General features: G+C 45.5%; 1 protein-coding gene across 1 annotated transcript in view; it reads left to right on the forward strand.

The window, feature by feature from the left end:
* Positions 1-16,779, forward strand: part of LOC109884558 (BCL2 modifying factor 2) — a 41,053-nt gene extending 24,274 nt beyond the window's left edge. The window contains exon 4 of the mRNA XM_031836761.1: positions 14,389-16,779. Within this exon, the coding sequence (XP_031692621.1) occupies positions 14,389-14,508 (120 nt within the window). The 3' untranslated portion in view covers positions 14,509-16,779. The remainder of the gene's footprint in view (positions 1-14,388) is intronic.
* The last annotated feature ends 2,160 nt before the right edge of the window (positions 16,780-18,939 follow it).

Consider the following 18,939-nt stretch of genomic DNA (forward strand, 5'->3'; position numbering starts at 1 on the left):
ACACTGTCTCTGCTAACACACTACACTGTCTCTGCTAACACACTACACTGTCTCTGCTAACACACTACACTGTCTCTGCTAACACACTACACTGCCTCTGCTATCACACTACACTGTCTCTGCTATCACACTACACTGTCTCTGCTGTCTCTGCTAACACACTACACTGTCTCTGCTATCACACTACACTGTCTCTACTGTCTCTGCTATCACACTACACTGTCTCTACTGTCTCTGCTATCACACTACACTGTCTCTGCTATCACACTACACTGTCTCTGCTAACACACTACACTGTCTCTGCTAACACACTACACTGTCTCTGCTATCACACTACACTGTCTCTGCTATCACACTACACTGTCTCTGCTATCACACTACACTGTCTCTACTGTCTCTGCTATCACACTACACTGTCTCTGCTATCACACTACACTGTCTCTGCTATCACACTACACTGTCTCTGCTAACACAGTACACTGTCTCTGCTAACACACTACACTGTCTCTGCTAACACACTACACTGTCTCTGCTATCACACTACACTGTCTCTGCTAACACACTACACTGCCTCTGCTATCACACTACACTGTCTCTGCTATCACACTACACTGTCTCTGCTGTCTCTGCTAACACACTACACTGTCTCTGCTATCACACTACACTGTCTCTACTGTCTCTGCTATCACACTACACTGTCTCTACTGTCTCTGCTATCACACTACACTGTCTCTGCTATCACACTACACTGTCTCTGCTAACACACTACACTGTCTCTGCTAACACACTACACTGTCTCTGCTATCACACTACACTGTCTCTGCTATCACACTACACTGTCTCTGCTATCACACTACACTGTCTCTACTGTCTCTGCTATCACACTACACTGTCTCTGCTATCACACTACACTGTCTCTGCTATCACACTACACTGTCTCTGCTAACACAGTACACTGTCTCTACTGTCTCTGCTATCACACTACACTGTCTCTACTGTCTCTGCTATCACACTACACTGTCTCTGCTAACACACTACACTGTCTCTGCTATCACACTACACTGTCTCTACTGTCTCTGCTATCACACTACACTGTCTCTGGCTATCACACTACACTGTCTCTGCTATCACACTACACTGTCTCTGCTATCACACTACACTGTCTCTACTGTCTCTGCTATCACACTACACTGTCTCTACTGTCTCTGCTAACACACTACACTGTCTCTGCTAACACACTACACTGTCTCTACTGTCTCTGCTAACACACTACACTGTCTATGCTACCACACTACACTGTCTCTACTGTCTCTGCTATCACACTACACTGTCTCTACTGTCTCTGCTAACACACTACACTGTCTCTGCTAACACACTACACTGTCTCTGCTATCACACTACACTGTCTCTACTGTCTCTGCTAACACACTACACTGTCTCTGCTATCACACTACACTGTCTCTACTGTCTCTGCTATCACACTACACTGTCTCTACTGTCTCTGCTAACACACTACACTGTCTCTGCTATCACACTACACTGTCTCTACTGTCTCTGCTAACACACTACACTGTCTCTGCTATCACACTACACTGTCTCTGCTATCACACTACACTGTCTCTGCTAACACCTACACTGTCTCTGCTATCACACTACACTGTCTCTACTGTCTCTGCTAACACACTACACTGTCTCTGCTAACACACTACACTGTCTCTACTGTCTCTGCTGACACACTACACTGTCTCTGCTAACACACTACACTGTCTCTGCTATCACACTACACTGTCTCTACTGTCTCTGCTAACACACTACACTGTCTCTACTGTCTCTGCTAACACACTACACTGTCTCTGCTAACACACTACACTGTCTCTGCTAACACACTACACTGTCTCTGCTAACACACTACACTGTCGCTGCTATACCACACTACACTGTCTTTGCTATCACACTACACTGTCTCTGCTATCACACTACACTGTCTCTGCTGTCTCTGCTATCACACTACACTGTCTCTGCTATCACACTACACTGTCTCTGCTATCACACTACACTGTCTCTGCTGTCTCTGCTATCACACTACACTGTCTCTGCTGTCTCTGCTAACACACTACACTGTCTCTCTGCTAACACACTACACTGTCTCTACTGTCTCTGCTATCACACTACACTGTCTCTACTTGTCTCTGCTATCACACTACAATGTCTCTGCTAACACACTACACTGTCTCTGCTATCACACTACACTGTCTCTACTGTCTCTGCTATCACACTACACTGTCTCTGCTATCACACTACACTGTCTCTGCTATCACACTACACTGTCTTGCTATCACACTACACTATCTCTACTGTCTCTGCTATCACACTACACTGTCTCTACTGTCTCTGCTAACACACTACACCTGTCCTCTGCTAACACACTACAACTGTCTCTACTGTCTCTGCTAACACACTACACTGTCTATGCTACCACACTACACTGTCTCTACTGTCTCTGCTATCACACTACACTGTCTCTACTGTCTCTGCTAACACACTACACTGTCTCTGCTAACACACTACACTGTCTCTGCTATCACACTACACTGTCTCTACTGTCTTGCTAACACACTACACTGTCTCTGCTATCACACTACACTGTCTCTACTGTCTCTGCTATCACACTACACTGTCTCTACTGTCTCTGCTAACACACTACACTGTCTCTGCTATCACACTACACTGTCTCTACTGTCTCTGCTATCACACTACACTGTCTCTGCTATCACACTACACTGTCTCTGCTAACACACTACACTGTCTCTGCTATCACACTACACTGTCTCTACTGTCTCTGCTAACACACTACACTGTCTCTGCTAACACACTACACTGTCTCTGCTATGACACTACACTGTCTCTGCTAACACACTACACTGTCTCTGCTATCACACTACACTGTCTCTACTGTCTCTGCTAACACACTACACTGTCTCTGCTATCACACTACACTGTCTCTACTGTTTCTGCTAACACACTACACTGTCTCTGCTAACACACTACACTGTCTCTACTGTCTCTGCTGACACACTACACTGTCTCTGCTAACACACTACACTGTCTCTGCTATCACACTACACTGTCTCTACTGTCTCTGCTAACACACTACACTGTCTCTACTGTCTCTGCTAACACACTACACTGTCTCTGCTAACACACTACACTGTCTCTGCTATCACACTACACTGTCTTTGCTATCACACTACACTGTCTTTGCTATCACACTACCTGTCTCTGCTATCACACTACACTGTCTCTGCTGTCTCTGCTATCACACTACACTGTCTCTGCTATCACACTACACTGTCTCTGCTGTCTCTGCTATCACACTACACTGTCTCTGCTGTCTCTGCTAACACACTACACTGTCTCTGCTAACACACTACACTGTCTCTGCTAACACACTACACTGTCTCTGCTATCACACTACACTGTCTCTACTGTCTCTGCTAACACACTACACTGTCTCTACTGTCTCTGCTAACACACTACACTGTCTCTGCTAACACACTACACTGTCTCTGCTATCACACTACACTGTCTTTGCTATCACACTACACTGTCTTTGCTATCACACTACACTGTCTCTGCTATCACACTACACTGTCTCTGCTGTCTCTGCTATCACACTACGCTGTCTCTGCTAACACACTACACTGTCTCTGCTGTCTCTGCTATCACACTACACTGTCTCTGCTAACACACTACACTGTCTCTGCTGTCTCTGCTATCACACTACACTGTCTCTTCTATCACACTACACTGTCTCTACTGTCTCTGCTAACACACTACACTGTCTCTGCTATGACACTACACTGTCTCTGCTAACACACTACACTGTCTCTGCTATCACACTACACTGTCTCTACTGTCTCTGCTAACACACTACACTGTCTCTGCTATCACACTACACTGTCTCTACTGTCTCTGCTAACACACTACACTGTCTCTGCTAACACACTACACTGTCTCTACTGTCTCTGCTGACACACTACACTGTCTCTGCTAACACACTACACTGTCTCTGCTATCACACTACACTGTCTCTACTGTCTCTGCTAACACACTACACTGTCTCTACTGTCTCTGCTAACACACTACACTGTCTCTGCTAACACACTACACTGTCTCTGCTATCACACTACACTGTCTTTGCTATCACACTACACTGTCTCTGCTATCACACTACACTGTCTCTGCTGTCTCTGCTATCACACTACACTGTCTCTGCTATCACACTACACTGTCTCTGCTATCACACTACACTGTCTCTGCTGTCTCTGCTATCACACTACACTGTCTCTGCTGTCTCTGCTAACACACTACACTGTCTCTGCTAACACACTACACTGTCTCTACTGTCTCTGCTATCACACTACACTGTCTCTGCTAACACACTACACTGTCTCTGCTGTCTCTGCTATCCACACTACACTGTCTCTGCTAACACACTACACTGTCTCTGCTGTCTCTGCTATCACACTACACTGTCTCTGCTATCACACTACACTGTCTCTACTGTCTCTGCTAACACACTACACTGTCTCTGCTATCACACTACACTGTCTCTGCTATCACACTACACTGTCTCTGCTAACACACTACACTGTCTCTGCTATCACACTACACTGTCTCTACTGTCTCTGCTAACACACTACACTGTCTCTGCTAACACACTACACTGTCTCTGCTATCACACTACACTGTCTCTGCTAACACACTACACTGTCTCTGCTATCACACTACACTGTCTCTACTGTCTCTGCTAACACACTACACTGTCTCTGCTATCACACTACACAGTCTCTGCTAACACACTACACTGTCTCTGCTAACACACTACACTGTCTCTGCTATCACACTACACTGTCTCTGCTATCACACTACACTGTCTCTACTGTCTCTGCTATCACACTACACTGTCTCTACTGTCTCTGCTAACACACTACACTGTCTCTGCTATCACACTACACTGTCTCTACTGTCTCTGCTATCACACTACACTGTCTCTGCTATCACACTACACTGTCTCTGCTATCACACTACACTGTCTCTGCTATCACACTACACTGTCTCTACTGTCCTCTGCTATCACACTACACTGTCTCTACTGTCTCTGCTAACACACTACACTGTCTCTGCTAACACACTACACTGTCTCTACTGTCTCTGCTAACACACTACACTGTCTATGCTACCACACTACACTGTCTCTACTGTCTCTGCTATCACACTACACTGTCTCTACTGTCTCTGCTAACACACTACACTGTCTCTGCTATCACACTACACTGTCTCTACTGTCTCTGCTAAAACACTACACTGTCTCTATCACACTACACTGTCTCTACTGTCTCTGCTATCATACTACACTGTCTCTACTGTCTCTGCTAACACACTACACTGTCTCTGCTAACACACTACACTGTCTCTGCTATCACACTACACTGTCTCTACTGTCTCTGCTAACACACTACACTGTCTCTGCTATCACACTACACTGTCTCTACTGTCTCTTCTATCACACTACACTGTCTCTACTGTCTCTGCTAACACACTACACTGTCTCTGCTATCACACTACACTCTCTCTACTGTCTCTGCTAACACACTACACTTTCTCTGCTATCACACTACACTGTCTCTGCTATCACACTACACTGTCTCTGCTAACACACTACACTGTCTCTGCTATCACACTACACTGTCTCTACTGTCTCTGCTAACACACTACACTGTCTCTGCTAACACACTACACTGTCTCTGCTAACACACTACACTGTCTCTGCTATCACACTACACTGTCTCTGCTATGACACTACACTGTCTCTGCTAACACACTACACTGTCTCTGCTATCACACTACACTGTCTCTACTGTCTCTGCTAACACACTACACTGTCTCTGCTATCACACTACACTGTCTCTACTGTCTCTTCTATCACACTACACTGTCTCTACTGTCTCTGCTAACACACTACACTGTCTCTGCTATCACACTACACTCTCTCTACTGTCTCTGCTAACACACTACACTTTCTCTGCTATCACACTACACTGTCTCTGCTATCACACTACACTGTCTCTGCTAACACACTACACTGTCTCTGCTATCACACTACACTGTCTCTACTGTCTCTGCTAACACACTACACTGTCTCTGCTAACACACTACACTGTCTCTGCTATGACACTACACTGTCTCTGCTAACACACTACACTGTCTCTGCTATCACACTACACTGTCTCTACTGTCTCTGCTAACACACTACACTATCTCTGCTATCACACTACACTGTCTCTACTGTCTCTGCTAACACACTACACTGTCTCTGCTAACACACTACACTGTCTCTACTGTCTCTGCTAACACACTACACTGTCTCTGCTAACACACTACACTGTCTCTGCTATCACACTACACTGTCTCTACTGTCTCTGCTAACACACTACACTGTCTCTACAGTCTCTGCTAACACACTACACTGTCTCTGCTAACACACTACACTGTCTCTGCTATCACACTACACTGTCTTTGCTATCACACTACACTGTCTCTGCTATCACACTACACTGTCTTTGCTATCACACTATACTGTCTCTGCTATCACACTACACTGTCTCTGCTGTCTCTGCTATCACACTACACTGTCTCTGCTATCACACTACACTGTCTCTGCTATCACACTACACTGTCTCTGCTGTCTCTGCTATCATCACACTACACTGTCTCTGCTGTCTCTGCTAACACACTACACTGTCTCTGCTAACACACTACACTGTCTCTACTGTCTCTGCTATCACACTACACTGTCTCTGCTAACACACTACACTGTCTCTGCTGTCTCTGCTATCACACTACACTGTCTCTGCTAACACACTACACTGTCTCTGCTGTCTCTGCTAACACACTACACTGTCTCTGCTATCACACTACACTGTCTCTGCTATCACACTACACTGTCTCTGCTAACACACTACACTGTCTCTGCTATCACACTACACTGTCTCTACTGTCTCTGCTAACACACTACACTGTCTCTGCTAACACACTACACTGTCTCTGCTAACACACTACACTATCTCTGCTATCACACTACACTGTCTCTGCTAACACACTACACTGTCTCTGCTGTCTCTGCTATCACACTACACTGTCTCTGCTAACACACTACACTGTCTCTGCTGTCTCTGCTATCACACTACACTGTCTCTGCTAACACACTACACTGTCTCTGCTATCACACTACACTGTCTCTGCTAACACACTACACTGTCTCTGCTGTCTCTGCTAACACACTACACTGTCTCTGTTGTCTCTGCTAACACACTACACTGTCTCTACTGTCTCTGCTAACACACTACACTGTCTCTGCTGTCTCTGCTATCACACTACACTGTCTCTGCTAACACACTACACTGTCTCTGCTGTCTCTGCTATCACACTACACTGTCTCTACTGTCTCTGCTGTCTCTGCTGTCTCTGCTGTCTCTGCTATCACACTACACTGTCTCTACTGTCTCTACTGTCTCTGCTGTCTCTGCTAACACACTACACTGTCTCTACTGTCTCTGCTATCACATTACACTGTCTCTACTGTCTCTACTGTCTCTGCTGTCTCTGCTAACACACTACACTGTCTCTACTGTCTCTGCTATCACACTACACTGTCTCTACTGTCTCTACTGTCTCTGCTGTCTCTGCTAACACACTACACTGTCTCTACTGTCTCTGCTATCACACTACACTGTCTCTACTGTCTCTGCTAACACACTACACTGTCTCTACTGTCTCTGCTATCACACTACACTGTCTCTGTCTCTGCTATCACACTACACTGTCTCTACTGTCTCTGCTATCACACTACACTGTCTCTACTGTCTCTGCTAACACACTACACTGTCTCTGCTAACACACTACACTGTCTCTGCTATCACACTACACTGTCTCTGCTATCACACTACACTGTCTCTGCTATCACACTACACTGTCTCTGCTATCACACTACACTGTCTCTGCTGTCTCTGCTATCACACTACACTGTCTCTGCTATCACACTACACTGTCTCTGCTATCACACTACACTGTCTCTGCTATCACACTACACTGTCTCTGCTGTCTCTGCTATCACACTACACTGTCTCTGCTGTCTCTGCTAACACACTACACTGTCTCTGCTAACACACTACACTGTCTCTACTGTCTCTGCTATCACACTACACTGTCTCTGCTAACACACTACACTGTCTCTGCTGTCTCTGCTATCACACTACACTGTCTCTGCTAACACACTACACTGTCTCTGCTGTCTCTGCTAACACACTACACTGTCTCTGCTGTCTCTGCTATCACACTACACTGTCTCTGCTGTCTCTGCTATCACACTACACTGTCTCTACTGTCTCTGCTAACACACTACACTGTCTCTGCTAACACACTACACTGTCTCTACTGTCTCTGCTATCACACTACACTGTCTCTACTGTCTCTGCTCACACACTACACTGTCTCTGCTCACACACTACACTGTCTCTGCTATCACACTACACTGTCTCTGCTATCACACTACACTGTCTCTGCTATCACACTACACTGTCTCTGCTGTCTCTGCTATCACACTACACTGTCTCTGCTATCACACTACACTGTCTCTGCTATCACACTACACTGTCTCTGCTGTCTCTGCTATCACACTACACTGTCTCTGCTAACACACTACACTGTCTCTGCTATCACACTACACTGTCTCGGCTAACACACTACACTGTCTCTGCTGTCTCTGCTATCACACTACACTGTCTCTGCTAACACACTACACTGTCTCTGCTGTCTCTGCTATCACACTACACTGTCTCTGCTAACACACTACACTGTCTCTGCTATCACACTACACTGTCTCTGCTAACACACTACACTGTCTCTGCTGTCTCTGCTAACACACTACACTGTCTCTGTTGTCTCTGCTAACACACTACACTGTCTCTACTGTCTCTGCTAACACACTACACTGTCTCTGCTGTCTCTGCTATCACACTACACTGTCTCTGCTAACACACTACACTGTCTCTGCTGTCTCTGCTATCACACTACACTGTCTCTACTGTCTCTGCTGTCTCTGCTGTCTCTGCTGTCTCTGCTGTCTCTGCTGTCTCTGCTATCACACTACACTGTCTCTACTGTCTCTACTGTCTCTGCTGTCTCTGCTAACACACTACACTGTCTCTACTGTCTCTGCTATCACACTACACTGTCTCTGCTGTCTCTGCTATCACACTACACTGTCTCTACTGTCTCTACTGTCTCTGCTGTCTCTGCTAACACACTACACTGTCTCTACTGTCTCTGCTATCACACTACACTGTCTCTACTGTCTCTGCTAACACACTACACTGTCTCTACTGTCTCTGCTATCACACTACACTGTCTCTGTCTCTGCTATCACACTACACTGTCTCTACTGTCTCTACTGTCTCTGCTATCACACTACACTGTCTCTACTGTATCTGCTACCACACTACACTGTCTCTACTGTCTTTGCTATCACACTACACTGTCTCTGCTATCACACTACACTGTCTCTACTGTCTCTGCTATCACACCTCAATCAGCGTAGTCACCTCTATTGTGATTAAGAGGGAATCATTTGCATAGTTTCATAGAAGCACATTTACACAATGGGGCGGTACTAGTGTCCACTTGAAAAATAACTCAATTCAACTCTCTCTTTAAAAAAAAAACATCCCTCTGTTAATGAGTAAAACCCTGGGAGGGGGACCCCATATCTTGTACCCTTCCTTATCTGTGGTGTAAGTATTAGGCCATGCATGGGGTCTGTTTGCTAAGGTGAGGTGTGGCTAACTGATTATCAGGCTGTTAGTTTGGGAGAGCGAGAGTTCGACAGACAAAGAGATACAGAGGATGTGTAGTGTTCAGCATGTGAGAGCTACTTCTGACTCTGGGTAGATCTGTGCCGGCTGTTTATAAGAGGACCTAAAAATAGAACTGTGACTCACTAAGCTACAGATACTGCCAGTAACGTGACGATTACCCCCTCTGGCTGGATGTGTCTGTCTGTGTGTGTGTGTGTGTGTCTGTGTCTGTGTGTGTGTGTGTCTGTGTGACAGAGAGAGATAAGAGGGGCTTTTATCTAAAAGAGACAGCAGAGACAGTTGTTTTTATTTGGAAAGATCTGATAATATTGTCAACACAAAAATTGTCGTAGTAGTGTTGAAACAAAGGATCTGCTGACACGTGACATCCACACTGTTTCTGTGTGGCCTCTGTCACACACTTCCACATGACGTGAGGCTGTGTGAGCTAATGTTTAGCTCCAATTAGCTGTCAAGTCTGTCTGTCTGTCGAAGGTGCTATCATGTCTAACTTGGCAGGTAGCCTAGTGGTTAGAGTGTTGGGCTAGTAACCAAAAAGCTGTTGGGTTAAATGCCCGAGCTGACAAGGTAAAAATCTGTCGTTCTTCCCCCTGAACAAGGCAGTTAACTCACTGTTCCCCGGTAGGACTGTCATTGTAAATAAGAATTTGCCTAGTTAAATAAAGTTTTTTTTTTTTTTTACTAATGTTTGATGAGGGAGGGGGAGGGCCAGGGGGAGGGCCAGGGGGAGGGGGAGGGGGCGGGGGCGGGCCAGGGGGAGGGGGCAGGCCAGGTGGGGGGGGGTTTAGGTGTTACCCATCTGTTTTTAGGAGGGCAGTAGACAAGTCCTTATTGTATTTGGTTACCATGTGTGACCACACACACACACACACACACACACACACACACACACACACAAGTGTGACCGATAATGAAGCACTTCACTATTGTTCCGTTCAAGAAAGCAGAAAACCCTCCTCATACAACAAATAAAGAAAGTATTGGACTTTAATTCAACTCTTTTTCCTAATTGTGTTACAGCCTGAATTTCAAATGGATTACATTTAGATGTGTGTGACTGACCTCTACACACACAATGCCCCCATAATGTCCTAATTGTGTTGTGTTACAGCCTGAACTGAGGATGGATCAACAACCTTGTAGTTACTCCACAATACTAACCTAATTGACAGAGTGGAAAGAAGGAAGTCTGTACAGAATAAAAATATATTCCAAAACATGAATCCTGTTTGCAAAAAGGCACTAAAGTAAAACTGCAAAAAATTGGGCAAAGAAATTAACTTCATGTCCTGAATACAAAGCGTCATGTTTGGGGGCAAATCCAACACAACATCACTGAGTACCACTCTCCATAATTTCCAAGCATGGTGGTGGCTACATCATGGCTTTTTCTTAAATAAATAGAAATGGAATAGAGCTAAGCACAGGCAAAATCCTAGAGGAAAACCTGGTTCAGTCTGTTTTCCAACAGACACTGGGAGGCAAATTCACCTTTCAGCTGGACAATAACCTAAAACACAAGACCAAATCTACACTGGAGTGGATTAACAAGATGACAGTGAATGTTCCTGAGTGGCCAAGTTACAGTTTGGACTTAAATTGGCATGAAAATCTATGGCAAGACTTGAAAACGGCTGTCTAGCAATGATCAACAACCAACTTAACACAGCCTGAATATTATTATATTTTTTTTAATAGTGAGCAAATATTGTATGATCCAGGTGTGCAAAGCTCTTAAACTTACCGTGAAAGACTCACAGCTGTAATCGATGCCAGAGATGTTTCTAACATGTATTGACTCAGGGGTTGTGAATACTTGTGTAAATTAAATAATTCTGTATTTCATTTTCAGAAAATTTCACAAAAATTCTTAAGACATGTTTTCAAATCAAATCAAATGTATTTATGTAGCCCTTCGTACATCAGCTGATATCTCAAAGTGCTGTACAGAAACCCAGCCTAAAACCCCAAACAGCAAGCAATGCATGTATAGAATCACGGTGGCTAGGAAAAACTCCCTAGAAAGGCCAAAACCTAGGAAGAAACCTAGAGGAACCAGGCTATGTGGGGTGGCCAGTCCTCTTCTGGCTGTGCCGGGTGGAGATTATAACAGAACATGGCCAAGATGTTCAAATGTTCATAAATGACCAGCATGGTCCAATAATAATAAGGCAGAACAGTTGAAACTGGAGCAGCAGCACGGCCAGGTGGACTGGGGTCATCATGTCAGGTAGTCCTGAGGCATGGTCCTAGGGCTCAGGTCCTCCGAGAGAGAGAAAGTAAGAGAGAATTAGAGAACGCACACTTAAATTCACACAGGACACCGAATAGGACAGGAGAAGTACTCCAGATATAACAAACTGACCCTAGCCCCCCGACACAAACTACTGCAGCATAAATACTGGATGCTGAGACAGGAGGTGTCAGGAGACACTGTGGCCCCATCTGAGGACACCCCCGGACAGGGCCAAACAGGAAGGATATAACCCCACCCACTTTGCCAAAGCACAGCCCCCACACCACTAGAGGGATATCTTCAACCACCAACTTACCATCCTGAGACAAGGCCGAGTATAGCCCACAAAGATCTCCGCCACGGCACAACCCAAGGGGTTCACTTTGTCATTATGGGGTAGATGGGTATGAAATACTTTCTGTATCTGAGGGACAAATTCCTGCTTTGGAATCCATCCCTTTTTTTTATTGCATTCTGGTAAAAATGTACACCCATTGTGACACCCATTGTGACACCCATTGTGACAGAACATTTTAAAATGGCATCAAAACAGGTGCTTATTGTAATCAATGGCCTAAATAAACAGTGAAAGCAGTTTCTCCACTGGCCTCGTGGGAGTAAAATAGGCAACATAACATAACATTAAGACGCTCAATTAGGGTTGTGTTCAGTAGCACTGGTTCAACTCATTTCAGACAGACTACTACTCTGTGGAGAGAGAGAGAGAGAGGGAGAGAGACACAGACAGACAGCCTACTACTCTGTGGAGAGAGAGAGGGAGAGAGAAACACAGACAGACAGCCTACTACTCTGTGGAGAGAGACACACAGACAGACAGCCTACTACTCTGTGGAGAGAGAGAGGGAGAGAGACACACAGACAGACAGCCTACTACTCTGTGGAGAGAGAGAGGGAGAGAGACACACAGACAGACAGCCTACTACTCTGTGGAGACGGAGACAGACAGACAGACAACTACTCTGGAGAGAGTGAGACACAGACAGTGTGACTGATGCTTATGCAACCTGCTGAAATACCCAGGAGACGCACTTGAACAGAGATGAACAGAGATGAGGGAAGGAAGAGGAGGAAGAGAGGCTTTAGTGGTGGGATAGATGCAGCTCCTGGAGGGGAGGAAGAGAGGCTTTAGTGGTGGGATAGATGCAGATCCTGGTGGGGAGGAAGAGAGGCTTTAGTGGTGGGATAGATGCAGCTCCTGGAGATGGGAGGGAGGAGGGAGAGAGGCTTTAGTGGTGGGATAGATGCAGCTCCTGGAGGGGAGGAAGAGAGGCTTTAGTGGTGGGATAGATGCAGCTCCTGGAGGGGAGGGAGAGAGGCTTTAGTGGTGGGATAGATGCAGCTCCTGGAGGGAAGGAAGTGGAGGAAGAGAGGCTTTAGTGGTGGGATAGATGCAGATCCTGGAGGGGAGGAAGAGAGGCTTTAGTGGTGGGATAGATGCAGCTCCTGGAGGGGAGGAAGAGAGGCTTTAGTGGTGGGATAGATGCAGCTCCTGGAGGGGAGGAAGAGGAGCTTTAGTGGTGGGATAGATGCAGCTCCTGGAGATGGGAGGGAGGAGGGAGAGAGGCTTTAGTGGTGGGATAGATGCAGCTCCTGGAGATGGGAGGGAGGAGGGAGAGAGGCTTTAGTGGTGGGATAGATGCAGCTCCTGGGGGGGAGGAAGAGGAGCTTTAGTGGTGGGATAGATGCAGCTCCTGGAGGGAAGGAAGAGGAGGGAGAGAGGCTTTAGTGGTGGGATAGATGCAAATCCTGGAGGGGAGGAAGAGAGGCTTTAGTGGTGGGATAGATGCAGCTCCTGGAGATGGGAGGGAGGAGGGAGACGAGTAACTTGTTCACTCCTTGCAGGCTCTAAGACAGCCCTTAGTGACAGAGCCCAGTTATGTTGCACACCAAACACAACAATAACTGAGACAGAACTGCTGTTGTGGAAATATCCGATCTGCTCCGGTGTTGTGTCTGGTCTAGACAGCTGGTTTACCACCGGTTACGGTGTTATTTCACCTCAACCATGATGTCATATTGAACTCAGGAAGCAACACAGACGGTGTCATTCGTGGTTTCCAATAACTTGTTGCTGATGGCAACGTCTGTGATGATGGTTATGGTGTTGGACAGGTTACTGTAAGGCACTTTGTGAAAACTATAGAACTCATTCTGATTGATCTTTATCTTCCTCCCGCTCTCTTGTCTTCCTCACAGTTCCTGCGGCATCAGAGGGATGTCCTGCCAGTCTGGATGCATCTCACGATGGCCCTCTATGGCTTCCTGTTTAACAGAGGGCCCCCTGCCATACCCCGTCTGAGAGGACAGGAGAGATGAGGGAGTACCTCGCACACAAAACCCTCCACCCGTCTCAGAGGGCCCCCCCCCCAGCCTCATCCCCCCCCCCGACCAAAACGAGGGACCAGACTTTTAGATGGCACTGTATGATGGGACACGGGTTTGGATTCCTGTTTTTGTTGTTTTCTAAATCAAAGACGAAGAAGAGAAGAACTGGTTCCTGCTGGATGGTGACTAGAATCATCTCTCTGTCCCTCTCTCTCTCTCTCTCTCTCTCTCTCAGCCATGCTGTTAGAAGACAGATATTTTCTAAAATAATTGTAAAATATAAAACAATTATTATTATAATTTTTTATATAGAGAGGTCCCTTCAAGAGAAGACTTTATGGACACTTTATGGTGAACTTCTACTCACTCACTCACTCACTCACTCTACCACGAACTTGACAAACTTCCAATGTATTTTCTGAACTAGCAAAACTCCACATATCTCGATGTTTCACACTGGTCTATATTTAAAAGAAGAAAAAAAATTGTTGTGATTTAATGACTCTGGTGGTGGGGTCGTCAAGACGAGCGCTGTCAGCATACGTGACTTGTCGATCTCTGGTGTAGATTGAGCTACGTTGTTTTGTCCTATGTCTTTCAATGGTGCCGTCCACCAGCAATTCAGTCTGAAGTGGTTTTAAGATTCAGTCTGAATGAGATCAAGATTCAGTCTGAATGAGATGAATGACAGGTCTGGTTTTTTATTTAAATTATCAACAGGATGAATGCATGTATAATGTAACATATGTGTTCTTAAAGATCCTAAGATTATATAGGTCTGTCAAAGTTGAGGACAACTTTTGATAAACTCTGATTGGATTTTCAGGATTTCTTTACCTGGCAGGATTGACAATCACAAACAACAGACCCTGTGACGATAGAAATGGGGGGGGGGGGGGGGGGGGGGGGGGTCAACGATTACAATCAATCGACTGGAGCAATACTGTATAGATGAACCCGTTTGGAAGGCACTAAAGAAACCTTAGGAATCTAATTGCAGTTACAATCCAATTTGCATGCCCAGGACAACGTACTGTATATCTAATAATGCAATCAATCCAATCAATCAATCAATCAATCAATCAATGATGCTTAATGAAGGCTAGATTTGATGACGTCACTCAGTTCCATCGAAAGAGATGTGACCTCCTAACTCTTTATAACTCTTATCTTAGCCTGAATCCGTTTGGCATCGACACAGGTACAACTGAAACGGTTTCATGAAATAGACAATGAAAATGTATTCCTGTGTTGGTATGGCTCAATATGTTCAACAGAGGAATGAATGTACACAGAGCTGTCGACCAGCGGTACTGAAGGGTTGAGTCCTATATGACAACTGTCCCATTTAAAAAAAAAAAAATCCCAGAAAGGTTTTGTACAAAGTCGTTTTTTTATTTAACAATACACACTGACACCGTGCCACCATTGGTCTTTACTGGGGGAGGAGGGGCTCAGTTCTAGTGAGTCCTCACCTCCACCATGTCTACTCCTAAAATCCCATAGAATCCAATATGTCAGCATTTTGATATGAAACCAACCAATGAGTGAACAGGTTCTTATTCAAGTACATTTTCAAAAGTGGTTTAAAAATGATGATATCAACAGAAGACAGGATTTTGAATCTAATGTAAAAAAAAAGTTTTTAAAAAGACAATTATAATATGAATGTAATTAAATGAAGACTTTGATGGGTTAAATCTTTTTTTTATGTTCTTGTCTTTTTCAGGGAGTAGTTGCTGAGTCATTCAAGGCCTTCCTTAATGAGTGTTTCTGTTCTACATTAACATGATGCGCATATGCAAATTCCTAATGAGAATAACAAGCTTTGCGTGCGTCTTGTACTGTTGATTCTAGAACATCCTTCTTCCCACATGACGTCACCCCGATCAACAGACTATTGTTTCTGTTCCTATACGTCCCAAATGGCACCTTGTACCCTACGTGTTTATAGTGCTCCACTTTTTAACCAGAGCCCGTAGAGAATAGTGTATCATTTAGGATGCATCTGTGTTCTTTGATGGTTATCTGTGATGTCATTGACAGAAGGTTAAAATGTCAGATTTCACCACAGACGCTGTTCTGTTTTTTGACATTTCACAATATATTTGAATATTTAAAACACCTCGAAACAAGCAAGATGACAAGACCAGGGAAAGAGAACCATCTCTCTCTCTCTCTCTCAGCCATCTCTCTCTCTCTCTCTCAGCCATCTCTCTCTCTCTCAAGCCATCTCTCTCTCTCTCAGCCATCTCTATCTCTCTCTCTCTCTCTCTCAGCCATCTCTCTCTCCTCTCAGCCATCTCTCTCTCTCTCTCTCAGCCATCTCTCTCTCTCTCTCAGCCATCTCTCTCTCTCTCTCAGGCCATCTCTCTCTCTCCAGCCATCTCTCTCTCTCTCAGCCATCTCTCTCTCTCTCAGCCATCTCTCTCTCTCTCAGCCATCTCTCTCTCTCAGCCATCTCTCTCTCTCTCAAGCCATCTCTCTACTCAGCCATCTCTCTCTCTCTCAGCCATCTCTCTCTCTCTCAGCCATCTCTCTCCTCTCAGCCATCTCTCTCTCTCTCAGCCATCTCTCTCTCAGCCATCTCTCTCTCTCTCTCTCTCAGCCATCTCTCTCTCTCTCTCTCAGCCATCTCTCTCTCTCTCAGCCATCTCTCTCTCTCTCAGCCATCTCTCTCTCTCTCTCTCTCAGCCATCTCTCTCTCTCTCTCTCAGCCATCTCTCTCTCTCTCTCAGCCATCTCTCTCTCTCTCAGCCATCTCTCTCTCTCTCAGCCATCTCTCTCTCTCTCTCTCAGCCATCTCTCTCTCAGCCATCTCTCTCTCTCTCAGCCATCTCTCTCTCAGCCATCTCTCTCTCTCTCAGCCATCTATCTCTCTCTCTCAGCCATCTCTCTCTCTCAGCCATCTCTCTCTCTCTGTCTCTCTCAGCCATCTCTGTCTCTCTCAGCCATCTCTCTCTCTCTCAGCCATCTCTCTCTCTCTCTCAGCCATCTCTCTCTCTCTCTCAGCCATCTCTCTCTCTCAGCCATCTCTCTCTCTCTCTCAGCCATCTCTCTCTCTCTCTCAGCCATCTCTCTCTCTCTCAGCCATCTCTCTCTCTCTCTCAGCCATCTATCTCTCTCTCTCTCAGCCATCTCTCTCTCTCTCAGCCATCTCTCTCTCTCTCAGCCATCTCTCTCTCTCTCAGCCATCTCTCTCTCTCAGCCATCTCTCTCTCTCTCAGCCATCTCTCTCTCTCTCAGCCATCTATCTCTCTCTCTCTCAGCCATCTCTCTCTCTCTCAGCCATCTCTCTCTCTCTCAGCCATCTCTCTCTCTCTCAGCCATCTATCTCTCTCTCTCTCAGCCATCTCTCTCTCAGCCATCTCTCTCTCTCTGTCTCTCTCAGCCATCTCTCTCTCTCTCTCTCTTAGCCATCTCTCTCTCTCTCTTAGCCATCTCTCTCTCTCTCAGCCATCTCTCTCTCTCTCTCTCTCTCTCTCTCTCTCAGCCATCTCTCTCTCTCTCTCAGCCATCTCTCTCTCTCTCTCAGCCATCTCTCTCTCTCTCTCAGCCATCTCTTTCTCTGTTCCAGATCTCTCTCTTTCTGTCATTACAACTCCTCCCTGGCTCAATCATCAACTACTCCCTGGCCTTTTCCACAATAGTTTTCATTTTTGACCCCTTTTCTTACGTTCCTTTTCAAAAAGTAATTTATTTTAATTTATTTTTGTCTATATTCACTCAGTGCTACTGTATAGCTATGCGGATGTGTTTCTTCTCCTAGTTGATGGAACAGTCGGGCCAGGACAGTTAGTAACAGTACTGTGTGTGTTTTAGAATCCCAAATGCAGCCCTATTCCCTATATAGTGCACTACTTTAGACCAGAGCCCTATTCCCTATATAGTGCATAGGGTTCTGATCAATGGTAATAAGGTATGTAGGGAATAGGGTACCATTTGTGTGTTAGCTGGGCCTGTGGGTTGAGAGGACAGACGGACTAATAGCCGTGTGTCTCCTCTCACTTCGCTGTGTGTGTGACACCAATGAACAGACAATCAAATGTGCTACATGTGCCTTGTGTGAGTATGAGACCAGCCACACCAACCATCATCCATCACAAAAGTCTGGTCGTAGTTATCTATAGATGATGGTCACAGCTCTACTAGTTCAGTCTGGTCGTGGTTATCTATAGATGGTGGTCACAGCTCTACTAGTTCAGTCTGGTCGTGGTTATCTATAGATGGTGGTCACAGCTCTACTAGTTCAGTCTGGTCGTAGTTATCTATAGATGATGGTCACAGCTCTACTAGTTCAGTCTGGTCGTAGTTATCTATAGATGGTCACAGCTCTACTAGTTCAGTCTGGTCGTAGTTATCTATAGATGGTGGTCACAGCTTATTCCCTATGTAGTGCACTACACTTGACCAGGGCCTATA

This window comes from Oncorhynchus kisutch, linkage group LG12 (genome assembly GCF_002021735.2).
Source record: "Oncorhynchus kisutch isolate 150728-3 linkage group LG12, Okis_V2, whole genome shotgun sequence".
Classification (NCBI taxonomy): Eukaryota; Metazoa; Chordata; class Actinopteri; order Salmoniformes; family Salmonidae; genus Oncorhynchus; species Oncorhynchus kisutch.